The 27,878-nt window shown below is 38.3% G+C and overlaps 1 protein-coding gene across 1 annotated transcript in view; it reads right to left on the bottom strand.

Annotated features, from left to right (window-relative positions):
* Positions 1–27,878, bottom strand: part of Ccdc178 (coiled-coil domain containing 178) — a 349,165-nt gene that overhangs the window by 10,594 nt on the left and 310,693 nt on the right. The window contains exon 20 of the mRNA XM_075971135.1: positions 24,736–24,870. Within this exon, the coding sequence (XP_075827250.1) occupies positions 24,736–24,870 (135 nt within the window). The remainder of the gene's footprint in view (positions 1–24,735; positions 24,871–27,878) is intronic.

Here is a 27,878-nt window from a genome sequence, read left to right as displayed (position 1 = left end):
GCCCATTATATCTAGCCTCTTCTCGGCTAACTCTCGCACCTGGACTAGCCCATTTCTAATAATGTGTGTAGCACCCCAAGGTGCACTTACCGGGAAGATTCTAGCCTACGTCCATCCTGGGTCGGAGCTATCGCGTCTGCCCGGGAGAGGGGAGCATGGCGTCTCTGAGCTCACTTCCTCTTCCTCCCAGCATTCTGTTCTGTTTACTCCACCCACCTATGATCTAACCAATAAAATGGGCCAAGGCAGTTTTTTTTTTTTATTTTTTAACTAATGACCTTCCTCCATCAAGTTACTTATGTGTGCTGTCACACCTGGCTTTTTACAAATGGGTGCTGGGGATCTAGACTTGTTCCTAATACTTGTATTTTGTTGACTAAGCAATCTCCTCACAACACCGACCTATTTTTCTCTTAACCTGGTAAAAGTCTCTTTTCAATAAATATATAGCTCCATTCTTACATCTCAGATTTTGCTCCATTGATCTATTGGCATATCCTGATCAAATTTTACATTTAAAAATCATTACAGCTTTATAATAAATCTTAAAATCATGTATTTGAAAGACTTAAACTATATTATTTCCAAAATTTTGTTTGTTTATTTATTTACTTATTTATTTGCATTCTATCCTTTGTCTTATAAATTTTAAAATAAGCTTATTGAAAGTATCTCAGGTTCTTTATTTGGGGTTTCCTTAGATTTTTAAATTTCTTCTTTTTAAATTACAATTTTTTAAAGATAGGAAAGACAGCCATGATTTAAAACAAAAAAAAATGTGTTTTCTTCATTCTCTTTGAGGAATTCAAAACTCATATATGAGGTAGATTGGAGACATCATTTGCTAACTAGTTCCTTTCCTTAAAGTGCCCCTTTCTTTGTCATTCATCTTGGAAATCTTTATTTGTTATGCCTTCAAATTTACATTTTTTAATGCAACATTAAATCTGCCATCAATCTCATTTTAGATATTGTTTAACTTAGTCATTACCATTCCTAACTCTAGACTCAACTTGAGTGTTTATTTTTTTATACCTCCCAGGTCTATGGAATACAGCTGTAACTGTTTAATGCCCTCCCTGGCTAAATCTACTAAAATAATTTGATTTTTTTTAGTCTGTCTCTTATAACTTGCTAGAAATCAGATGTCATTAGAAAAGATACATGAAGAAAAGAGAAGGGCTCCTTAACGTGGAGTATTCATGGGTCTCATGTGTTAGAAAACAAAACAAAAAAACAAAACATCTTTTTCCACACAATCCAAAACATTATTTGCAGCCATTCCCAGTTGATGGTAGCAAAGACAAAAATTGCTAAATACCATAAGAATGTATCTATGAATTTTCACAGAATCTACAAAAAGAGCTGCAGTCTTTAGACACAGCTTGGGCTTAGTGATATTTGCATTGTTTGTGAATGTAAGAGAACTTGAAAATGCACCCAATATAGTTAAATCTTTAGAATGCAATATCAAAGTTGAATGAATATTGTCTTGCTCACCAAAAATAAGCAAAAAAAATGCCATGGTTAGCATTGTAGAAGTAGTTGATTTACATGTTTTAGTAAGCGCATCTTTCTTTATAGGGATTCTTATCATCTCTCTTCAGAAATACTTAACAGAATTGAAGTTTGAAAGGATCCTATCCAGACAAGCAAGGTTTAGCTAGTGTTTTGTAACTGTGACAGCAAATAAAATGCTTTCCTGTGTCGCCAGGGACCGAGAGTGCTACTTTACAACTTGCTGCCAGAGTATAATGGTTCCTCAATTTCTCAAGACAGACAACTAATGTGCCTAAAAACAAATCTTTGTAAAGGACTGCGATAGTCAGCATCCTATTGTTGTGAAGAGACGCTGTGACCAAGGCAACTCTTAGAAACATGTTTAACTGGGCGCTTGCTTACAGTTCTCATTATCATCATGGCAGGGAGCATGCAGCATACATGGCACTAAGGAAGAAGCTCAGAGTTAGCAAGAGGGGGGCTTTTAAAACCTCAGAGCCCGCCCACAGTGACACACTTCCTCCAATAAGGCCACACCTCTTAATCCTTCTCAAATATTCTACACCTTGGTGACTAAGCATTCAAACCTATGAACCTATGGAGGCCATTCTTACTCAAAGCAGCACAAAGACACACTACATTTAATTGTTTTAAATGCTCCTCCAAGGAATTACGCATTCAATTATGCACAGCCCTCATCTTTGTATAGGTTTCAGATATTTCTGCTTGGTACTGTTATCTTTCCCATTTCCCTCCCCTATTTCCTTCCTCCCCACCTTCTTTCTTTTTCTTCCATGTTCTGTTTCCCTCTAATGCTACCAGTTACCTCACGACTGGGTTCTTTGTACTTTACATGGACCTACAGACAACTGCATACTTGGTAGTGGCTAGTTAATGTTGCAATTCCAATCTGTGCATTCCTTATGTCTTAGCACTTTATCCTGTTCTGGATAATCTCTGTACTCCTCTCTTTTCTGTGGCTTTAATTTATTGCACCACATTGACATTTCCTCCTTTTTAAAAATCAGAAGTAATGATTTTTTTTCTCTAAGATCAGAAACTGAAAAAGATTTATATCTATAATACCTGCTTTTTAAAATTCATAAAATTTCTAGTTTTAACTTCCTCTGCCTCTTTTCAAATCTTTGCCATATCTCAGTATTTTCAGGATACTTAGAAATAATCTCCCCGTCACCGGAATACTTATTTCGCAGCCCTTTTAATTTGTTCCATTTGAATTTGTTCTTTGGCATCTATTCACAGTTTCTTGGTGTTCTATCATGTCTTTGGTCAACATTTATTGGCACACTTGAATTATCTGAAGGTTCAGTAATAGGCATTTCCTACTCTTTCTTTCTAATAAACTGTTTATATTGTCAAATTCCTTTATTAACATCCGGCCATCATTCTATTTTTGGTACAGATTCAAATGATCTGTATTTACCTTTATTTATTGCCTATTTTACCTATGTCTCATCACTGATGTCTGCAAAATGAGTTAAGTATATTCTCAGAGTATTTGGTTTTTAAATGTCAACTTTTTAATTTAAGTTTGATTTTGCTTTTATTCTTTGATAGTTTTATAGATGTACATAATAAATTTTAGTTGTTTTCTCCTTTTACAACTGTTTTTAAATGAGAATGACTGAGAAATATTCATGTGTTGTTATTTAATAATGCCAGGTGTGTAGAAGAATTTTCAAGTCTCTGATGTTGCCTATGCAAGGATTTCTTATGTAGGAGATGTTTATCTCTGTCACTGGAAATTCAAAATGAATTTTGGTGTGTTATTTGGAAGTTTGAGCTTCACACTCAACTATGAAATGTAGCATAAAGTGTTTATGCTGTACCGGTTTAAGCCGGTGTCATACATCAAAAGATACTGTGCAGTTGAATAGTCACCTAGTATAACAGACACCACAAATGTGGAGCATCTCTTTCCACAGTGAGTTAGGATAAAAAAAAAAAACACAAACCATAAACTTCAGAGTTGCTACAGAAAAAGCAGCTTGCTTCTTATTCTCCCAATGACAAAATTAAAAACCACTGATCTAAATAAGGGGGTCTGGGCTTCTATTACATTGTGGCCAAAAATGACTTGGGAAAGAAAGGGTTTATTTTGGCTCAGGAATGCAAGGCAGGAACTTGGGGGCAGGAACTGAAGCAGAGACCATGGAAGAACAGTACTTGTGGGCTTGCTCCCCATGACTCACTCAGATTGCTTTCTTATACCACTCAGACACACCTGCCCAGGGCGGCACTGCTCCTAGTGGGCTGGGGCCTTCGCATCAATTATACTTTGTTCTTATAGTCCTTTCTCTGGACTGTCCTCTCCAACCAGTCTCCTACTTCTGGTCTTCTTACTCCACCCAGATAGTTCTCCCTCTTGCATTAATTGCTCACATAGTTTATCACCCTACCTTACTGTCCTCTTCTTTTAGATTTCAACTACTCCCTCATAATCTAATTATATATTTTATATTATATATGGATATAAATATACATATCCACATGTAAAATTAAATATAGCTCTTGCATATGAAAGAAATTGTGATGTTTGTCTTGGTCTGGCTTATTTCACTTATCATAATAATGTGTCTGCTATTCAATTTTGTATGAGTGCCAAATTTCATTTTTATTTACAGCTGAGTAAAAGTCCAGCATGTGATGGAGGAAGGTTATTGGTTAAAATATAAAGAAACTGCTTGGCCTACTAGCCCTAGCTTCTTACGGGCTAATTCTCATATTTTGCCTAACCCATTTTTAGTAATCTAAGTAGCACCAGTCTTACCAGGAAAGATTCAGCATGTCTGGCATGGCAGCTTGCCTCATCTCGTCTGCCCGGGAGAGGGGAGCATGGCCTCTGAGCTCACTTCCTCTTCCTCCCAGCATTCTGTTCTGTTTACTCCACCCACCTATGTTTTAACCTATGAGGGTCAAGCAGTTTCTTTATTACTTAACCAATGACCTTCCTCCATCACAGCATGTGTTTGCCATATGTCTTCTTTACTCATTCATTTGTTGAATTCATTCACTGAAACCATCTAGACTGGTTTCAGAACTTAGTTATTGTGAACAGTACAGCAGTAAGCATGATGTGCAAACATCTCTGTGATATGCTGCCTTAGAGCCCTTTAGATACCTAGGCCCCAAGTAAATGTAAGTTAAAACTACATTAAGATTCCACCCAGACACGATAGTTATCATCAAGAAAGCAGAGGGCAGGTAGGGAGGTTAGGAAGACCAGAGAGGAACTGGGGTAGGGAAAATATGATCAAAATATATTATATACAAAAATAATAAATAAAAACATTCAATGCTAAAAAAGTCTTTAAAAAGAAAGCAAATGACAACAAACACCAGTGAAAATGTGGGGAAAAGAATGACCCTTACACAATGCTGCTACTGTTGCTACGTGTGTGCACCGCTGCTAGGTGTGTGCACCGCTGCTATGTGTGTGCACTGCTGCTACGTGTGTGCACTGCTGCTAGGTGTGTGCACTGTTGCTACGTGTGTGCACCGCTGCTATGTGTGTGCACTGCTGCTATGTGTGTGCACCGCTGCTATGTGTGTGCACTGCTGCTAGGTGTGTGCACTGCTGCTATGTGTGTGCACTGCTGCTATGTGTGTGCACTGCTGCTACGTGTGTGCACTGCTGCTATGTGTGTGCACTGCTGCTATGTGTGTGCACTGCTGCTATGTGTGTGCACTGCTGCTATGTGTGTGCACTGCTGCTAGGTGAGTGCACCGCTGCTATGTGTGTGCACTGCTGCTACGTGTGTGCACTGCTGCTATGTGTGTGCACTGCTGCTATGTGTGTGCACTGCTGCTATGTGTGTGCACTGCTGCTATGTGTGTGCACTGCTGCTAGGTGTGTTCACTGCTGCTATGTGTGTGCACTGCTGCTATGTGTGTGCACTGCTGCTAGGTGTGTGCACCGCTGCTAGGTGTGTGCACTGCTGCTAGGTGAGTGCACCGCTGCTATGTGTGTGCACTGCTGCTAGGTGTGTGCACTGCTGCTATGTGTGTGCACTGCTGCTATGTATGTGCACTGCTGCTATGTGTGTGCACTGCTGCTATGTGTGCACCGCTGCTATGTGTGTGCACTGCTGCTATGTGTGTGCACCGCTGCTAGGTGTGTGCACCGCTGCTATGTGTGTGCACCGCTGCTAGGTGTGTGCACCGCTGCTATGTGTGTGCACTGCTGCTATGTGTGTGCACTGCTGCTATGTGTGTGCACCGCTGCTAGGTGTGTGCACCGCTGCTATGTGTGTTCACTGCTGCTATGTATGTGCACTGCTGCTATGTGTGTGCACTGCTGCTATGTATGTGCACTGCAGCTATGTGTGTGCACCGCTGCTATGTGTGTGCACCGCTGCTATGTGTGTTCACTGCTGCTATGTATGTGCACCGCTGCTACGTGTGTGCACCGCTGCTATGTGTGTGCACTGCTGCTATGTGTGTGCACTGCTGCTATGTGTGTGCACTGCTGCTATGTGTGTGCACTGCTGCTATGTGTGCACCGCTGCTATGTGTGTGCACTGCTGCTATGTGTGTGCACTGCTGCTATGTGTGCACTGCTGCTATGTGTGTGCACTGCTGCTAAGTGTGTGCACTGCTGCTATGTGTGTGCACTGCTGCTATGTGTGTGCACCGCTGCTATGTGTGTGCACCGCTGCTATGTGTGTGCACCGCTGCTAGGTGTGTGCGTTGCTGCTAGGTGTGTGCACTGCTGCTATGTGTGTGCACTGCTGCTATGTGTGTGCACTGCTGCTATGTATGTGCACTGCTGCTATGTGTGTGCACTGCTGCTATGTGTGTGCACTGCTGCTATGTGTGTGCACTGCTGCTATGTGTGTGCGTTGCTGCTAGGTGTGTGCGTTGCTGCTAGGTGTGTGCACTGCTGCTAGGTGTGTGCACTGCTGCTAGGTGTGTGCACCGCTGCTAGGTGTGTGCACCGCTGCTAGGTGTGTGCGTTGCTGCTAGGTGTGTTCACTGCTGCTATGTGTGTGCACTGCTGCTAGGTGTGTGCACCGCTGCTAGGTGTGTTCACTGCTGCTAGGTGTGTGCACTGCTGCTAGGTGTGTGCACTGCTGCTAGGTGTGTGCACTGCTGCTAAGTGTGTGCACTGCTGCTATGTGTGTTCACTGCTGCTATGTGTGTGCACTGCTGCTATGTGTGTGCACTGCTGCTATGTGTGTTCACTGCTGCTATGTGTGTGCACTGCTGCTATGTGTGTTCACTGCTGCTATGTGTGTGCACCGCTGCTATGTGTGTTCACTGCTGCTAGGTGTGTTCACCGCTGCTATGTGTGTTCACTGCTGCTATGTGTGTGCACTGCTGCTAAGTGTGTGCACTGCTGCTATGTGTGTGCACTGCTGCTATGTGTGTTCACTGCTGCTATGTGTGTGCACCGCTGCTATGTGTGTGCACTGCTGTTACATGTGTGCACTGCTGCTACATGTGTGTACTGCTACAGTTATGATGTAAATAAGCATGGAAATTCTTCAAAAATATCATATTTTCTGAAATGGCTACATTGTTAGATATATTCAACATTTCTTCTTTTTCCTTTCATTCTGCAGCAAATCCACAAAATAAAATTCTGCCCCCTCTCTCTCCATCTTCCCCCATATCTAAAAAATAAAGTACAGCTGCCTGTAATAACAGGCTTATCTGGGAATAGTTCAGATCAAGATTCAGAAAATATGGGATTTGAATCTGGCTACACTTCATGTGAGTCATGCCACATATATTTATTTTTGTACGTGTGTGTTTTGTCTGCATGTGTTATGAATACCACATGCGTACTTGGTGCTCACAGAGGCCAGAAGGGGGCACCAGCTCCCCTGGAGCTGTAATTACAGATGGAGTGAGAGGCCATGTGGATGCTGGAAACTACACCTATAGCAATCTTCTGCAAACGCTCTTAACTTCTGACCCACATGTCCAAACTCTGCAAGTTAATGTATTTATTACATTTTCCTGACATGATCTTCCTTCCTAGGATGCTGATGACAGCTAAATTAAAATAAATAGAAATTACGATGATAAAGTGCTACATATATGGAGCCCCTCGGTGATGCTCAAACTTCTCACCCTCCCTCGATGCTCTGTGTGGCGCTGTCTGCAGCCTCCTCCAGCTCCTCACAAAATAGCCTGTGGCTTCACTGACAAGGCTCATGCAGGGAGTGATTTCTTACCAAAAAAAAAAAAAAAGTAAAGAATTGTTTCTTTCCCAAGTGAACTTTCTTAATGAAAGGGAAATATAACAGGGATAAGACATATTTGCTGCAGCACGCTTAGCTATTAGAATCTTTCAGAATGAGAATGTTTCTGAAAGAAGGAAAAAAATTCAAAAGGGAGAGAAGTGATAGGAAAAATTGGCAGTTTTGATACCGTAAAGATAACATTTTATAATTCAACCTTAGACCCAGATTTTGACTTTTGAATGAATCCGTTGGCTGAGAAGGTTTTGATCCCCAAATGTGGCAAGATGCCAGCTGGCAACTCTCAGGGCTAAATGCTGAGATGCCCCCAGTTTTCAATAAGAAACACGCATTTAGTTTATCCCAAATAAACAAGGCCTGGGCTGATCACACCACAGTCTTCCAGTGTTTGTTCTGAACTGTGCTTAAAGGGCCGCAAGATGAAAACTGACTTTTGGAAGGAATTACAATCCTATGCTGTGTTCACTGTGCTGTGGATGTTTCTTGTCTTTTCTCTTTTCTTCTTTTTTCTCCCTTCCTTCCTTCCTTCCTTCCTTCCTTCCTTCCTTCCTTCCTTCCTTCCTTCCTTCCTTCCTTCTTTCCTTCCTTCCTTCCTTCTCTTTCTTTGGGACTAGCTCTTCAAAATGAAACTTGCTGTTTCAAAACCACAGCATGACATTCACAGGCATTTGAACCTAGAGAGGTGCAGGTCAGGGGAAAATGACGGGGAATTTGAATATGCAGTCCTCCTCTCCTCTGTGGGTTCTGCGTTTGTGCATTTAACCAACTGTAAATCAAAAGTGTTTGAGGAAAATGCATCTCTGTTGTTCATGTAAAGACTTTTTGCTGATTACTATTCTCTAAATAACACAGTGTAATGGCTATGCATATAGACCGCACTCATGTTTTACCAGATATCACAAGAAGCTGGGATACAACTTAAAGCCTACAGGAGTGTGTGCTAGTCTAAGTGCCAATACTGTGCCTATAAACAAGGGACGTAGGCATCTCTGAGTGTTGGTATGCTGCAATGGGATGCCTTAGAACTAATCTTCCGTGGATGCTGAGGGATGAACGCACTAAAGTACAGTTTAAAAAGTCTGGGATCCTTACGCTCATCATTAACTAATTTGGCCCATTTCCTTAATGCTTCAATTTCACTTTTGCAACATTAGGATATTAATGTGTTGAATGTCTTAGTGTAGATTTTTTTGTAAGAAATTTGCCAAAGGAATTGAATCAGGATAGTGAAGAGCAGTGCACACTCTCTAATGCTGCAGTCACAACCCTGTTGTTGCTGGGGTGGGTGATCTGACTCCCCGCAGGTAGGGACAGCTGCCTTCCAAAAGAGGCCCTTGAACGGTGTGTTACACAAATGAAATGCGATTATCTTTGTGCATAGTATAGTCTGATTTGGAACAAGACTTTAGGTCTAATATAAAGATCCGTCAAATCAATCATCCAGATAAGCTTCTGTGGCCCCAAACTCCTAATTTAAAAATGTTGATAAATGAAGTAGCTCTTTAGTTAATAAATGAAGTATCTCTTTAGTTGTCCTTCGTCAGCAACATTCATTTTAATGGAAAGTGAGTTTACAGGGTTACATGATTGAACTACTGAGCCACGTCAGTGTTGGCAAATGATGGGCTAAATTATTGATGTTACACACTAATGAATTCTGATGAGAAATAAAACACAGACATTACGTTTCAAGTGGTTCATAATTATTTTTGTACTTTAAAAGCAATTTTATTCTTTTTCCAAATCATACGGGTTCTGTAAAACAAAAACACAGTTAGTGATTAAACTGAAATTATTGAGTTTGTGGCAAAGCAAAAAAAAAAAAACCTTCACTATTGCAAGTTTTCCTTTCTGGGAGGATAATGATATTCACACTAGGTTTCTGATTTCCTCTATGCTTCTGGGAAAAGATAATTAAATTAAATGTCTAAATTTTAAAACTACTGTCTTTTAAGAAGATAATCTGCTTTGAAACTATGGATGACGTTCGAATAGACGTACTTATGTGCACGCATACTGTAGTTGTGCTGAAACACTGTCATCCATTTGGGAGGAACACACAGAGGGCTTTCCATGAACTAGCTTTGTCTGAGAAAAAGTTATCTTCAAATACATGGTGTGGAATAAAGTTGTAACATTGTCTGAGGCGGGCAACATCAGGAAGTCATGTCTGAAGCTGGCCCAGAGTTCATTAAGGAACAAAGAGGTCTTACGATGTCCTTCAATAGTTCCTTGTGACACAGCAGTATCCACCTGAGATCTCAATTGTATAAGCCCATGGGATTTCTGTTTTTCCACTAAGGGTTGACTTAAGGGTAGGATGGCTCAAATCTGGAGCCTAGTTTGAAGAGATCAAAGGCCAGATTTTAAAGTTAAGAGTGATTAGGCATAGAAATCAGTGTGCTCAGCTCAAAACGTCATCAATCAACTGTTAGCCCTGGGTCTTTGCACAAGCACCCCAACTATTGTTTTGCCTTTTTACCCCATTGTGGGGTCAGCAGAATCTCTTCTACTGTGAGGCTCGGGGTATGTGCATCACCAAGAGTAGACCAGGGCTTCTTGCATCTGAAATATGCTATGCATATTTTATTGTTTTTGTTTGCCTGGACTAGATTTCATTTCAGGGAAAGCCTAAGCAAGGCTTCAGAAAATACTCTTTAGAAGGATATTCCAAATTAAGGTGTTGCTATTACATTTGCTTTTCTTCAATGAGAGTATACACATACACATACGCATAATTCTTTGAAAAGATCAAAAACCCAACAACAAAACTCCTTCCATCCTGTGGATTGATAGTATATGTAACTTATCACAGTCTTAGGGGAGAGAGAGAGAGAAAGAGAGAGAGTGCTTTATCTTAGCTCTGTAAGGTTCTATTGCTCACATTCACCGAGTCACTCTCTTCATTGCCCTGATTTCTCTGTCATCACTGATCCTGTGATAAACTTGGTATTGTGTATACGGAGGCTGCTCTTCCAATTTTTCTTTTTCTTTAATTTCCATCTTAATCTTTTACTCTTGTTATCACGGTGCCGCTTATTGTTGTAGAATCCTGATACTTTTAAATGAAAAATTGTGTGTCCAGGTTAATCTCCCATCAAAGCAGCATCATTATGTCATGATGATGCTAAGTTGTATGAAAAATACCTATTGGATATGCTCCATTAGTCACTAATTTTCAAACTCAAAGTTGAGGAACTCATCTCCCCCACACCACTGACATGGCTCCTCCACTTGAATAATGGGCTGCTGACATAAGAGTGAATTAAACAACGTAAAGTGCTGTTTCCTTTGTTGTTGCCAAGTATGAACCTAACACTTGCAATATATAGCTTTCTAATAAAAGCAATGAGAAATTTGTTATCTTATTTTAAGATAAGAATATGTTGCGCTTAGTTATTTAACAGGATAAAAGGGACAGAGAAATTAATTAGTAGAATGTGACTTTGATTAGAGCTTTTTTTATTACCTCTCTGATGTATTATATTGGTATGTCTGTGGAAACAATACATTTTCATCTTAGATATCAACATCGGAATTACACTATTGCATCATCTATCTTCAAATGGGAGATGCGGATCTATCATCGTTACGCACAGGCACTCTAGATGTTGCCAGATAAAACAATTCTACTGTCCGGAGAGATGTTAGATTCCTAAGTTCAATGGCAAAGGTAGTTAAGAAGAATCTAAGAATTGCACCATAGAATTGAAGGAGAATGAAGGCACTCTGAGATGGAATAGGAAACAAGAATGTGTTGTTTCATGGGCTGAAGAGAAACACCAGTAAATTGATGGGAGAATTTAACATCAGAGTCAGCATATAAAGGATAAATTAGGCTGGGTTACACTAGCAATCAAGAGCTTAATTTCCTTATGTACCCAGGATATTCCCAGGGCCTCTCTTGGTTCCTCAATGCCAATTGCTAAATTAGGTATTAATTAAGCAATGGAGATATTTCTTCAGGGGGACCCACTGGTGACATGGCCTTGATCATTCCCCTAACCTCATTTTGCACTTTTCTCTATCCAAGGCTCTGCTCACAGAGACCATCATATCCACACTCAGCAAACTAATGACTTTACCCAATATGAACTTCCAGTTTCACCATATAAGGTTCATCTTACCTGGGCTGTCTTAATTTTGTTAAAAATATCATCTGATTTCATATGATTTCTCTCATAATTAATTCTCAGAAGTGACCTACATTATTTAGGGGATTTCCCTTCAAATATCTCTTATTTATTTTTAATCTTTACATTGTGACAAAGAATATCCGTTACTATCCTGACTATCTAACACGTTTAGAGAGTCGTGTTATGGCCTAGCACATTGCACTTTGAAATGCCCCATGTGTACCACAGCAGACACATTTCTAGCTATCTTTGGGTGGGGTATCCTTCACAACTGTTAGGTCAATCCATTTACTGATGGAGTCCTTCAAATATTTCAGGGTTTGAGGTTTTAAAAATTTTCATGTTCTGTTTATTACAGAGAGGCAAACATTGGGATATCACTCCGTAAATGAGATCCTTTAAGCTTTCTTAGCTTATAGACTATATATTTTAAACCTTTTTATTAGATGCATACATATTCAGGGTTGTTATGGATAGTTGTTATTTAACTAATTCCTTCTATTTAGGGGGAGACCCTATTTATTCCTGACATTATTTACAGTTGTGACATGTTTATTTCCATCTACTTTTATTATGCTTTGTGTTGATAGCATGATTTTTTTCTATTCTTTAATTTTCAAGAATTTTCACATATGTCATTATAGACATTACAAAACTTAATGACTTTCTATTGTGACTACATCTATTTTTCAATTGGAGTTCTTATTCTATCTATATTTAATATAAATTTAGTACATTTGGGTTTAGGGTCACTGTTTTTTTATTTTCACCAAATTTGACTAATATTTTGAGTCAATTTGTTTTTTTTTCTTTTTTCTTGTAGGTTAATCAAATACTTTTCAGTATTCTTTGCTAGTTTTTCTATTGGTACTTTTGCTTTTTCTATTTTGGGTATGGGGATTACAATAAGACTCAGTTTGTGTCACTGAGATTCTGTCAAGGTAACATCATACTATTTCATATCAAATTTAAGAAGCAGACCAGAACACCTCTACCTCTCCTTCCATGCTTCATGCTACAGTTGCCATTTATGCTGCATTCATAGATAGATGCTACAAATCCTAAACCATGCTGGGAGCTTTAGTATTTAAATAAATTAAAATTTAAAAGTGTTTGCTCTTTTTTTTTGTTGTTGTTGTATTTGACCTCTCTACTTTCTTCAGGTTTAGATTTTAGTTTTCTTCCCAGATTTTTGGCTGTTTTTAAAAGTCATTTATTGAGGTTTGCTCTACTTTTAGACAACAATTGCAGGAAATGTGAATATGATTGGGAGAAAGATACATACCAACATTTATAACTCAATGAAAACAGTAAAAAATTCATAACTGTTGTCAAGAATAATTTACTTAAACATTTGCAAGAAAATTTAAAATTATATAAAGAAAAATGTCACAGGCAGATCTTTTGAATACAGAAAATTGACAATGTAACCATTTTTTTTCCTGGACCAGTTTTAAAGGATGCTTTCTGTTAGAGATGGCTGCTCTTGCTTCCTGTTTGTTCAGCTAGCCCCTTCGAGGTAGTCTAGTGTCATCTGGCCATTATTCCTTCTGACGCAGTGTTAAAATTAGTTTTTAATTTTGTACGCTGTGGAATTGGTTCTATGATTGTTTCTTTTATCTTTGGTTTCCAGGAGTTGATTATAATATAAATGAATGTGAGTTTTATGTATATATCTTTTGGATGGGGAGATTTTGAATTAATGTGATCTGCAATTAATATTTTAACTCAATGACCACATCAATTTTTATACATTTTAAAGATTTAATTGTGCCCCCTTAGTAGATGATGAATCGAACTGTATTACTACTATGAGAATGCCTGAGAAGCAAATGGTATTATGATTTGAGAGATGGACGGTCATGAATGATTACTGATTGCTGAGTAAATATGGTATTCTCCTGGAATGTCAAACTCAAATAGCCAGTGCTGTCCCTTTGTTGATGACTTAATCTCTCGTTTCTCATTGTCTTCCTCTGACACAATGAAATCTCAACAATACAGAGAAAATTTCCAGTACTGTGTAGCTGTGAGCTGGTCTCCAATGACAAGGACACCTGGATTCAACACCTTCCTCCGCTATTACACATTGATGCTGGACAGCATGCTCTACCTGTTTGTGATTTGGTTTTCTTTCCAATAATATATGTTTACCATGACAATATGTCATACAGTTCTTTGACAATGATATTAATTAAAGTGCACAAAGTACTGAGAATAAGACACATTATAAGGACTACATGAGGACTTCCTTAAAAACAAAATAACAAGTAAATTTTAACTGTATAACACTAGCACTTTAAGTCCCTGGTGTTTAAATTTACTTACTTCCCTTCATACTGTGTTTTTCTTCCTTTTATATTCAACTACTTCTAGAAATTTTGTCCAAATTTCACCTTTGACAAAGATACTCTTCTGAATTCAGACCTAAGTAGCTCTCCTGGTTTCTAGCCAACCATAACAGTTATTGCCCACACTTGATTACTCTTAACCTTGTAACTAATTATTCCGTAATATCCTACGGAGCTGGTTCCTTCAACATTTAAGATATAGTTTAGGAATTATTTCTTTGAGAAAAGCTCTCTTCCCTTCTTAGACTGAAATCTTTTTGCTTTTAGTTTTACTTAAACAATGGGATGTTCCAGCCTTCTTTAGGAGATCACATCTCTTTGTGGATGGAGGTTGTCCCTTGCATTTAGGGACCCCTCAGTGTATACTAAAATGCCTTTCACAAGACAGTCCCTAAGAGGCACATTGGAAGGACCTGATATTTCTCAACTTAGCTTCGAATGGCTAAAGATCCAGGACAATAAGTATTGTGTGTATCATCCTTGCATTCAGTAAGAAGGGAGTAAATTCAGTGCTTCGGTATGTCATGGTAATTCACTCCCCCAACATCAATCAAAATAACATTCTAGAGGCATAATTTTGCCAGGGAATGATAATGAGATAGTAAGTCCTAAAGGTAGGAGTATGAAGAAATGAGCTAAAATCCCTTTCAGACACCATTTTCTGAATCTGAAGTGATTTTTCAGCAATAGGTATTTGTTTGTTGGCAATAATCAGTTTGTGATGAGAACAGAATGCTGATTTTACAGCCAAAGGAAGGTATTTGGCTAACGTGTGACTCAATCATTTTACTGTTTTAACTAAGAGCATTTGTTTAATTCTCTCTGTTTATATGTTTGTGCATACTTTAAAAGCTGCAGAAGGAGTCAAAGGAATTGAACTCAGCCAAGCGTTTCTTTCATTATGTTATATGACCAGCAGTGTTGTGTACCTAGATGGAATTTCCTGAATTCCCAGGAGCTTGAAGTGTTTTGTGAAACGTGGAGTTGCAAGACTTTATTAATTAATTAATTAGTTAATTAATGCACAGCACTGAGGGTGGGACCCAGGGCCTCATATATGCCAAGCAAGCATTATATCACCAACTCTTGCTTTGTAAGCTTGTAAATGTGAAAATATTGTAAGGTACAAATAGGTTCATGAATAGTTGGAAAGTCTTTGGCAAGAATTAGTTGCACATTCAGAACTGCTTTATAATAGTATCAATATGAGACATAAAAGAGAAGGGTTGGAGTTATGGTGGCAAGTTGCTTACTAGTACAGGGCTTATATACTTCATTTCATGAGTTATGTTGACCGTGAGAGACACACTTAGTGTGTTTTTGCTTATGTGTGCGGGTGTATGTGTATGTGTGCTAAGGCCAGAAGCTAACTTTGGATACTTTTTTCTTCTTTTTTAAACACAGAATATCTCACTGGCCTGAAAGTTACTAATGCCTGTCTCTCCAACTCTGGGGACTACAAGTGTGGCCTGGCTTCTCCCACTGACCCTCCCACCCAATGGTGTCTGGGCACTCTGGTCTGCCACGGTTGTATGGCAAGCACTTCACCAACAGAGTCATCTCACTAGCCGGGTCCTGATGGTACTAACCTAACAATCAATCCACAGCCTCACTGCTTACCTATGCAAAACTCAAACTGGGTTATTCAGAGAAATTGTCAGAACTCTCAGCTCTACACAGAAAAGGAGCTTTAAAATAGTACTTATATTTGAAATACTTACTTACATAAACTCTAACGAGAAAACCTTGCAGTTTAAGGGATACCGGCATGATGACAGGACCGTGAGGCAGCTGGTCACCTGCCTGTGCAGCCTGGAAGCAGAGTAATGGGTAGTGGGGCTCACTTCCTACCTTTATCCAGCTCAGGCCTCTAGCCTAGGCGATGGCACAGCCAATTATTAGGGTGGGTTCTCTCACCTTAATTACCATAGTCTAGACATTCTGTCATGAATGTGTCCCTACAGCAATCCTAATTCTGTCAAGTTTACAAAGGAGATTAACCATCACAGCCAGACATATTTTGCCAAACATTCTCTAATGTATCTCCTCTCATGTTGATGGACATTTACATTATGTTCATATTGTTTTTAGCCATCAGTAACAGTACTGTTAAGAACAAACTCAGAATATACTTTTTTTTGTGGAAAACTGAAGACATTTCTCTAGTAAAAATTTAAATAGAAGGATGCACAGTTTGCATTTTGGTAATGGAAAAAATGAAATTCTTGATAAAATATGAAAGTTTACTTCTCTGAACTTTTATCACCACTTGTCAATATCTCTTCAAAAATGTGAAGGTTTTAAGATTGGAAAAAACTATTTTTTTATTTTTAGCCACTTCTTTAATAAAGGAAAACATTTATTTAGGGTGGCTTATAGATTTAGAAGTTTAGTTCATTGTCATCACTGAGGGTCATGGCAGCATGCAGACATGGTGCTGTAGAAGGAACTGAGAGTTCTTCATCTTGATCTGCAGGTAACAGGGCGTATACTGTGTGACACACTGAGCACAGCTTGAGCAAAGGAAACCCGAAAGCCCACCCCTATAGTGACACACATCCTCCAACAAGGCCACTCCTTTAGGGGGCCATTTTCTTTAAACCAACACGTCCTACTCCCTACCCCCCCAATGATTTGTAGCCATATCATAATGCAAAAATACATTCAGTCCAACTTCAGAAATCTCCATAATCTATAACACTTTCAAACTTATTTAAAAGTCTAAAGTTCAAAATCTCCTCTGAAATTCATGCAGTCTCTTAACTGTAATTCCCTGTAAAATCAAAATAAAAAAGCAAATCACATGCTTCCAGCATATAATGGCACTAGATATGCCTTCTTATTCTAAGACAGAGGAAAGGGAGAATAGTAAGGAAATACTGGACCAAAGCAAGACCAAAAACCAGCTGGGCAAATTCCAAAGTCTGCATTTCCATGTCTGATCTCAAAATGCTCTTCAGATCTCAAACTCCTTTCAGCTTTATTGACTGCAACACACTTTTTTATCTTGGGCTGGTTCCGGTCCCTGTTAGCAGCTTTCGTGGGCAGGTCCCATAGCTCAGGCATCTCCAACGTCTTGGAGTCTCCAAAGCAATCCAGGCCTCATCTTCATAATTTTTCACAATGGCCTCTCTAGGCCTGCAAGCAGGGATACCCCTGGCATAATGCCCGGCCTCGACAGCTTTCCTTAGTCACAGAGGGAGATTCCATATCCCCTTTCTTATATTCTTGATTCCAGAACCACGTGGCTGAAGCAGTCAAGTTCAGCTCTTTGTTGGGACTGAAATATGACCCCCTTGTTCAATGACATCTTTACCAGCTTTCTGTTTTCAGTGGTTCCTTTCACTGTCTAAGCTTGGCTGTCATGGAACTTGCTCTGTAGACCAGGTTGGCCAGATCTGCTTTCCTTTGTCTTCTGAGTACCAGGATTAAAGTTGTGTAATCAAGTGCCTTTCTATTGGGCATTTGCTTCACATATGCCATTTAGCAATATCTTCTGAAATGTGCTCATTTTCCTATTGGGATATATATTTTGTGCTTTTTAAAAGAAATCCTTTTTACTGCTGAGCCAACTCTCTAGCTCCCTTATATATATTTTAGCAGATATTTTGAATGCTAGTTATTCGATGACTCTAATTACTACAGGTCCAGTTTCCAGTACACTCACATGGCAGCTAAGGACCATATGTGTGTGTATATATTATGTGTGTGTATATATTATGTGTGTGTATACACACACACACACACAATTAACAATTTCAAATAAGCATCATACATTTTTTTCATCTTTTATGCAGTTTGGAGATAGACCAGTATTCTTTATCTTATAAAATACATTGTTTTTTATGTTTGGGGAATTTACTTTATACCTCAGCTAGCAAGTGAATAATCTATATTTAAATGTCCAAACACATGTGAGGTTTTTCCCTGAGTTCTTAGAATCATTCCCATTTGTAAATAAAGTTTTATTGAGACACATAGGATACATTTATATAATATTGACCATGACCTCTCTCTATATAAAGGCAGAGATGTTATAATTGTATTTCTGGTTTTACTGTTCAATGAAAGAAGTTTACCAATTATTGCATTATGTTTTACAGGCCCTTTGCATCGATGGGTTCCTCTAATTTAATAAATATATCCTTTGATTTGTTTTGCTACAGAGTGGTATAAATTTTCAATGTCAACTCAACACATTTTGTTTTTCTTACAAAGTGTCAAAGCTACTCTTGAGGACTTATTTATAATCACCTAAAGCCTCACTGAAAAATCTTGTTAGAATTTGAGTAGGATTTGATTTAAACTTATGGACTTTTGAGCTGTCATTTCCTTTGCTTACTCTTAGGAGCTTTGTATTTCAGGTTGACATGCTAAATAACTGTCTTATTAGTTCTAATGCTTCCTGGTGGATAGATGGTTCAGCAGCTAAGAACACTGGCTGCTGTTGCAGAATACCTAGGTTCAGTTCCCAGCACCAACATGACAGCTCACCCCCATCTGAAACCTCACTTGTAATGAATCTGATACCCATTCCTGTCCTCTGCAGTTCATAGATTCATATGCTCACTTACATACGTGAGGCAAAGCACTCACACACATAAAATAAAGATATATAAATCTTAAAATATGCCAATGCCTATTCTTTCTCTTAGTAAGAGAAACATCATAATGATGATAATGATAGTTTTTGCCTTTTTTATACACTGTTTCTATCTCATTTATTATTTTATAAAACATACGAAACTGGAGGAATTTTGCTATATGTTATTTTGTTGCTTTACTATTAGATAAACATAGTTGCCCTTAATAATTACTGCTTAATGTACATTGAATAAAAAGTTCCTTCTTTTGACTACTGTTTGTATTAAATTACATGAATATATTTTCTAAAGTTGAATCCTTGCATTCAATACACGATATATTTTTTTTGAAGAAAGAATGTTAGTATTTTTTATTGATAGTAACAGTGATGTTGTCACTGAGAGCTTTCCTTGTGTCACTTTCTGTTCTGTTTTCTAAGGTTAACTGGTAATCCTTTTAAAAACCATATATATTACAATATGTTATATATATGGATACAATGTAATGTATGACAGAAAATATATATATATATATATATTCTTCATGTATGCAAGGACCTATCTCAGACTCAGGCAGACTTGCTGAATTTTGCTTCAGTCTTTGTATGCTCCTATGAGCCCTGGTTAGTTGATTTTGTGACTCTTGTTCCCCTTGGACTGTAAAGAAGCTTCAGCAGTTCAAGTTTAGGCTTACAACCAAAAACTTGGAACTATTTTTGTAACCATAATTACTAAAGAAGATGTCATGAATATAAAGATTGGGTGATAGGAGGAGTTTGAGGTGAAGACAAAGAGGAGGGAAATGTTGTACTCATGCATAAAATTCTCAAAATATACTAAATAAAAATTATAGAATTCATAAATAGTCCCTATTTTGATTGTGGATTCATTTATTTTTATTTGGATTACAACCACACGTTATTTTACATATCCTGAAGTTTGTTATTAATATGTTTTAATAGATTTTTTTATCCGTAAGAAACACAAATTTGAACATAATACTTTTGTCTCAGTCTTTACTTCTTAGATTACAATAAAAATTTTATACTTCTTTTGAGAATTTCATATATGAATACTACTATTAATTATATTTACATCATTTCCACCTTCCTTTTCCTCTCCTTCAACTCCTCTTAAGTCTCTTTTATTTCTTCTCGAGTTCATAACCTCTTCTTCCATAATTATTGGTGCACATATATATTTATGAAAGCTACAGTGCCCATTAGTGTTGCTGAGTGTAGAGAGGACTAACCTCTCACCCCTTTCTCTCTCTCTCTCTCTCTCTCTCTCTCTCTCTCTCTCTCTCTCTCTCTCTCATTGACTGCCTGCAGCTTCTCATCAAGAGTGGGGTCTTGTGAGCTTTAAGTGTTTTTTGTTTGGATTCCATTTGCTTTAAATATATAACTTCTAAATAAAACAGTCTTTGCCTTCATGACTAAGTTGCAAATCTGTAACATCAAAATGCCTTGTGAAACTGTTTATAGTCATCTAATCATTAAATGTTTATCTATATTTTCCATTTTCTATACTTCTCCTTCCTCCTTACCCTTTGAATTATTCAAAATTTATGGTACTGCTTTCTCTCAGATAGCTTAGCGGTGATAACTATTTCTATACTCAGAAAATATTCTTAAATTATTGTAGCTATATTAGAATATCATTTATATTACTACCTAAAATTGTCAAATGAGATTTTCTCAATTTGTCAACACTCAAGTGTAATACATCTATTCATATTTTAAATCTGTGATGCATGTGGTTTCACAATTTCTATTATTTCAAAAAGATTCCACAGAGGTATTCTGTTATATCATGTAGCTAAGTGATTTGGTTCCCCCCTCTTTTTCTCTCTGTGTGTATTGGGATATATATATATACATATATATACATATATATACACACAAATATATATGTATATATATCCCAATTTTCTATATATTTCTATATATGGGATATATATATATATATATCTATATATCCCATATTTCTATTTATGAATGTAAGATCATAGGCACTGGGAACTGGAAGGAAGGCTTAAAGCTTATGTCATTCAATTCTAATCAATTTACAAGCTCAAAATTATTCTGTTTATGGTGTTTTGAGAGTCATAATTAGTTTATGTTGAAAAAGATGAACAAGGAAGACATGATTTCAATTTGAAAAAGCTGGCATACTGGTGGGCAAAGGGGTGTTGATATACCAAAGGGACATTGTAGGAGGAGCAGGTGCCCTGAACTGAGTTTCAAAACATTCATTCCCACTAAAAGTCTGCAATATCCCCTTGCCTTTTCCACCTGAGTGTGTCTGCCTGGTTGGGTAAAGCAGGGCATGCTTGACAGAAAATGTATTCCTATTGGGCACAAAGCGGCTCGCTAATCTTTCCCACCCTTTGGTCCTGTTGCCGGCTTTGAGAGATCAGCAAACCATATGGTAACCTTGTATTTCGGTCCTTAGATGCTTACCTTTCAATCCAGTTTGCTCTGTGATTTTCAATCCATGTTTCTTCCCCCATCCTTCTTATTACCGATTCTCTCAACAGTGTTGATATAGCTCCGTAACTATGTTTTCTATGTTGAATAAACTACTGTACATGTGCCATGCCTAACAAAAAAGTATGATGGAATTGATCCTTCCAGAAAAATGCACTCCTGCTTATGTAGTCCGAGATCACATTTGCATGTGTTGGCTGCAGCTCTGTCTTTTGAGTGATTGATCAGTGCTCAGACTATTTGCTAAATGAGATGTGTAAGAGGTTTTCCACGCTGCTACAGGATCATGTGGATTAAAAACAAGAAAGAAAACAAATTGCAGGAAAAAATGAAATGATGGGACTCAGTATTGTTTCACACACTTGCAGCCAAGACTATGCAGAAAGTGTGTCTACTTAGTCAAAAACATGGTGTTAGACTTGGGACTTGCTCTTGCTTTGTAGATGTCCACTTTGAGTTCTATTAAACCATGGTCAACCAATATAATTAGAGTTTTAAATGAATATACAAGGCTACAAAGTCAAATATACCAGTACTTTATTCTGGTTATCATTAATCTTCCTGGCTTCTGCTTGGTCATATAATTCAAAAGCTTATTCAATCCTCCTGGTTTTCTGCCATTGCCTGAGGATGAACCAAAGGTCGTCTTTTCTCTTTAACATGTGCATTGTGTTGTATTTATTTACCATCAATTAGTTTTTCAAAAGGTTCAGCAGATAAATTTTGCTCAGTAGTTCACTAGTATCTTACAGCATCATCTTCATAATCATTTAGAAATAGAGACCATTTCGATTCCCCGACATAACCCTGAGATTAAGTTCTCTGAAAATGGAAAGTTAGTGCATGGGACGTTAAGCGATGTTTGTGCTGTTGAATCAGATGTAATTTCCGACAGCCAGAGGCTCCTCCGCAAATGTACTAAGTGTCCATCATGGCTTGCTAGATGGACGTAATAAGTGAAGCCAGGCTTATTCAGCACTGTCAAATGTGGACAACTTAATACCGTTCTCCTAAAATATCTGAGGAAAAATGTTGCTCTTGTCGCTGATACAGTAAGCGCTGGGGGATCCTAGAAACATCTAGAAAGGAAGGTGCAATGGCAAGCATGGAGAGTCCGCAACTGAAGTGTTAAAGTGTTGTGTAGAGAATAGTGCTGGTGACCAAGGTCAGTGAAGGTTAGTGACCTGGCAGAAGCCAGTAGGGTTGGACTTGGAAGACTGTTACACTGACTGAGTCAGGTGTTCCTTAAGGGGCAAGCAAGAAGTACATTGTAGAAGAAGGGAGGGTGTAAGTAGGAGAGAAGGAGAAGGAACGGGAACAGACCAAAGGGGCAGCCATGGAGAGTGTTGGGGTTGGGAAGGCTGGTAGGAAGGGGGTCCTGGAGAGTGGCATCTACTACATTATCCAGTTTAAGTCTGATATGCACAGGACAATCATATGCTTTCTTGGCATATGTTTGTGGCATGATTTTAGACGTTGTAGCTTCATTTTTAAGGAAAGTTAGCATTCAAACATTCTAAAATGAAGGCATCTATTGTAGAGAAAAAAAATGCAGCCACTACCCCCACTCCCTCACAAATACACTAAACCAAAGCCAAGCTCCCTGCTGTGTCTCTAGATACCACCCGAGTTTCCTTCCTTGTCCCAAGCTATCCCTTCACTTCCGGATTACTTATTGCTACAAACACAGACAACCCAGAGTCAGTGTCCTCAAAAAACAGAAGGGTGTGTTGCCAGTATTAAATAAGAACAAAGATTGTTTGAAGGTTATGGGTAAGCACTCATCTTTCAGATATTCGAATGACATTATCAGTCTTTGAAAACACATCATAATTCACAGCGAGAATTTGCAATTTGTAGGATTTATAAGAACATAAATATTTAGGGAGAAATTTGGGATTTCTCTACAACGCTAAGTCATTGGAACACCCTAAACCATCAGAACCTGGGAGAGAAGTAGGATGAGCAGTCACCTGCATGTTTGATTTCAAATGATATTCAATTATTTAGTTTCTTTCTCTCTCTTAATATGCTGTATGTTAAAGGGTTTTTTTTGAAATGAAAACAAATGCTTCTGAATTCTAAACCAATGTAACAGCCATTTGCACATGAATTTCCATTGAGCTTTTCTATACCTAACAACACTTTAATTTCTTCCACTTTATTTCAGTTTTTCTATAACTCATTCTTAATCAAACCAGTATGGAAAGCATGGGAAATGCTAGAAACAGACACCAGGAAAAAAGGGAATTTGAAATTGCTTAGTAATTGTGGAAATTCCTTGAATTTTTTTTTCTTGTAGTCAAAGCAGCATAAAGCACATGTGTTTGGGGTCCAGTGTTTGTCACTGACCATGCCACTTCCTGACAACCATGATTCTAAGGACCACATTGCTGCTCTGTGTTAAAGGGGACAGGTCATCTTGTGTTCTTTTGTTTCTTCTTAAAATAAAATAACATGTGTTTTCCTTTGGGACACCATGTTTAACACACTTTATGACATCTCAAATGGCAAAGCATTGGCTTGGAACAACCTTGAGTAACATCCCTACCAAGAGTCTTCACATGACCAGCAGGGGTTTCTCAAGCCTTGCAGACTCGTAAAAAAAACCAATGGGTCATTAAATGCTTGTCCAGATTCAGACACAAGCAGCAAAATGTCACATGTATCTGGAAGTGCAGTCACATTCTAGGACCAATTGTCATAGTTTTCAAATAGAGTCACTGCCATATACACTTAGAAGTGTGAACCAAATAGAAGGAAAACAATACCAGGGAAACAGGACAAACACAAGACCCATCCTTTTAACAAAGCACACTTGGCACTGAAGTATTCCCAGAAAATTACGATGAACATTTTTGAAAGCAAAATGGTGTTGGAAAAGCACTTAGTATGCAGGCATGAGGGCCTGAGTTTGGATCTCCAGCATTTATATAAAAAATTCTTGGTGAAACACAATAATAGCATGTGCCTAAAACATTGTTCTTGCGGCAGGGGGGGGGGGCGCGCACCAGGAGAATACAAGTCAGTCTCTCCCAGACAGCGCTCCAGATGGCATTTCAGTGAGAGATTCTGTCTCAAAGAGGGCGGAGAATGATTGAAGAAGACACACTGTGTGGAATGACCCCTCCCCCAACACAAGGCAGAATGGGGCTCACAAAGCTTGGAGGCTAGCAAACACAGTTTTAATAGCATGTATGTGTAAAAACTCTCTCTAAGGTTTGCGATAAGTCAGTCCCATCTCCCTATTCCCTCAAAGTATGCATGGCATGTGGTATATGTTTTCACTTGCTGAATTCATCCTTCATGCAGCCCTAGTCTATCAAAGAGGTTAAAAATTTATAAAACTCTAATGGGATATGGTTTCAATGCTTCATCACACACCCCGTCATTTGCTTTCCAGTGTAGATCAGAATAATCTCGCCTCTTTCGCTGCAGTCACCTACCTGCACCACTAATATTTTCTGAATGCTGTCCTGGGATTGCCCCTGGAACTTGGCCAGCCGGTTCTGGTTAAAAAGGATCACCAGTCTGAAGTATTCTTGCCATTGATTGTCCAGCTTTTCTTGCAGCTGACAGAGCTAAAGGCGACAGGGAGGGAAAAAAACACAAGTCAGGGGAGGAGAGGAAATTAATGGCACTGTTCAAGAAGAATGATGGGGGAAAATATAGAAAGCAGCCAATGGCCCGTTCCGCACTGTACGGACCTGACAGGAATTTCACAGTCTCTTGACTTTTCAGCCCACTCATGTGCACTCGTCAGAGACCAGTCACATCTGGCCGCCAGGATGGGGGGTTAATTTTCTCTAAATGCCTCAGCAGTTTTGTTCTAGCTGGAGCAAACTCTGTGACTGCAAAGCTGATGAGTAAAATATTTCTACTTCACCCAGTTTAACTCAAAACCGATAGCCTCAGGACATATTGAACCTTTCTGTTTAGAAAAAAAAATAAACCCAAAACCTTTTGATGCTCTTTTTGAACGGCACATCAGGTCAAACCAAAGTTTAAAAAACATAGCCTGAAGACTTTGATGGACATCGCTGCATCTTTTTCGCACTCTTAAAGCTTACTATGGCTGGCAATGTGCGTGTCAGAGCGTGACAAAACCAAGGAGAATTAACTTTGCCATCAACTGCAGAGGAGAGGAGAAAAGGTAGCGAGGGGATTTCCAGTGAGGACTCCCAATTAATCTGCCTCCCTCTGATCACATGACAGGGAAGCATGTCAACATTAAAGTACAAAAGATGCAATGTTTAGAAGTGGGCACTTTTAACTTAGGACCTGCAGAAAGAAGCAAAATTTTCTTATGGGTTCTATCATACAGGGGAGTTTAATATAAAAACCATCAACAGCTTATATTAGAAAATCAACAGTTTTGCAAAGACCAGGAACTCTTTCCTTTCAACAGCTGGCATTCTGTAAGAATTACTGTGATAAGTCTATATTGTAAAGGGATAAATTTAACAAAATTGACAAGAAACTCCATTTACAAAAGGCCTAAATAGTCACATAGCCTGCCCATGAAAACTCATTAGGGGTTTGGTAGTATGAATAACCCCTTAGTGTGCTTTGCAAAATGGAAAGAAACAAATTTATAACAAACACAAATTCATTTGAAGATCTCTTCATACCTTCAGTAATGTCAAAATATGGTTGTGAGCGGGGCAGAGGTACACGAATGAAATGCTTTTTATAACATCCAGGAAACCATGCCTGAATCTTAGAAGTCTTTGCTATGTATAGTCACTTAAAATTTTTTTAGATAAAGTGATTTTGAATTCCCCATGTTGTCTGTGAGTTTTTATTCTCAACAATCTCCTTAGGCTTCTCCACCCCTCCCCCACGCACATGTAGGTTCGGTTCACAGAACAACGAAGGCACTGCTATGGGTTAATTTGCCAATTTAATACAAAAATATCTGTTAAACATATTTGTACTTAGTTGATGATGAACTACATAATTCAGAATAAATTGGTGGAAATTTTGAATTATCTAGACTACCAAAGTAATGTCAGCAAACTAAAGATTACCATTTCTTTGGAAAAGAAGTTCAGTGCCCTATTTCTTGAAAATTTGCTTTTTTTCACAACACAAGCCAAATCAGATAATTAATGGCAGGTGGTGAACTGTATGCTGATACACTCATTGGTGCATGTAGAAATGTTAGTTTTCATTTGCTATGCGCACAAGTACATGGATGGTCCCAGTAACACTATCAGAACTGTGGTAAGGACAGGAGGAGGATATGGGATTGGAGCTGTGCAGGATAGGTAGAAGTTAGCTTTGACCCTGTGTCATCCAAGATATGCATCAATGACTTTAACAACTTGTCAATTTGTATCGACAACAATGTGCAAGAGAGATCTGTATTTAAATGATTAATGACTTTGGTCTGAAACAGGACAAGGCTACAGAGTCTGCCCGGGAGAATTTGTTGGACCTGAGTAAAGAGAAAGGAAGCGACAACAATGCTCTGAAGATGTATTTAACACAAACTGAAAACTTTGTTGCACCATACTTGGTCTTCAAGTAAAATGCAATCTGTCAGACACGATAGTTTGTTTATGAAAGGCAAAATCTTGGGGGAAAAAAAGGTAGAAAATATCTTACTTGTTTATTAACTAAAATTATTAGGAAATTACCTTTGCTTATTGAGTAACTCATCCTTGAATATTATACCTAGAAAATATATTAAAATACACTGATGTGTAGTTCTGTATATTCTGGTTCAATAGGCTAGAGGTTTAGATAAATATTCTCAATAAAGTAGCTATATAATAATAATAAATAAATGCAACTCGTTAATCAAAACCTATCTATAAATAGATTTTGGGGGATAGAGGCTCTGAAGAGATTTAACTAACTTTTCTTTACAAAAATAATCCTTTGATTTTCTTAGTTCCTTCCTGCCAGCAGATCATAGGTTACTGCTGTCTGCTGGAGGCTCCTTCACACAGTCTCTGCCTGCCTAGTGTCCAGAAGTCAGCATTTTTAAGAGTTTACCCAATTTTAGCTTAAAGCTTATATTCCAAACCATGATGTCATCATGACTGGAATCCAACCACCTCCCCCTGGTTAAGTGTTGTCAAGATTTCTTCAAGCAAGCTAAGTGCTGCAGATATGAGCCTCAAATTGTCTTGATATAGGTGTGCTGTGAAATGAGGATTTGCTTACACCTGTCGGATGTTAATAGGAAGTGAATTATAAACTTTGCACACATATCTCATGTTTCCATCAAGTTGTATACTTATATGTTGATCCACTAGATTATTGATATATGAAATTTTCAAGGCAAAAGCAAGTGGAAGTCTATCCCATTTAAACACAGAATAGGGTGTCCACAGTCAGGACTAAGCCTGACATAACTGTTCTTATTTGGGTGTATCTCTTTTGTTCCCATCAGGTAGCATTGGATATCTCACTAAAAGGCTTGGCAGTAGATGACACACCAAGCTTAGATCAGGCCTTACTTTTGATCCCTGATGCCACCAAGCAACATCAAACTCCACAGACTGGGAAAATATGCTAAAATATTGTTTTTTTTTCTTTCTGGAGTATATTTTTTGTGTGAAGGATGGGATTATCTGGG

Source organism: Microtus pennsylvanicus, chromosome 4 (assembly GCF_037038515.1).
Source record: "Microtus pennsylvanicus isolate mMicPen1 chromosome 4, mMicPen1.hap1, whole genome shotgun sequence".
NCBI classification, from domain to species: domain Eukaryota; kingdom Metazoa; phylum Chordata; class Mammalia; order Rodentia; family Cricetidae; genus Microtus; species Microtus pennsylvanicus.
Note: the sequence above shows the minus strand (reverse complement) of the source record. Positions and strands in the feature narration are given on the sequence as shown.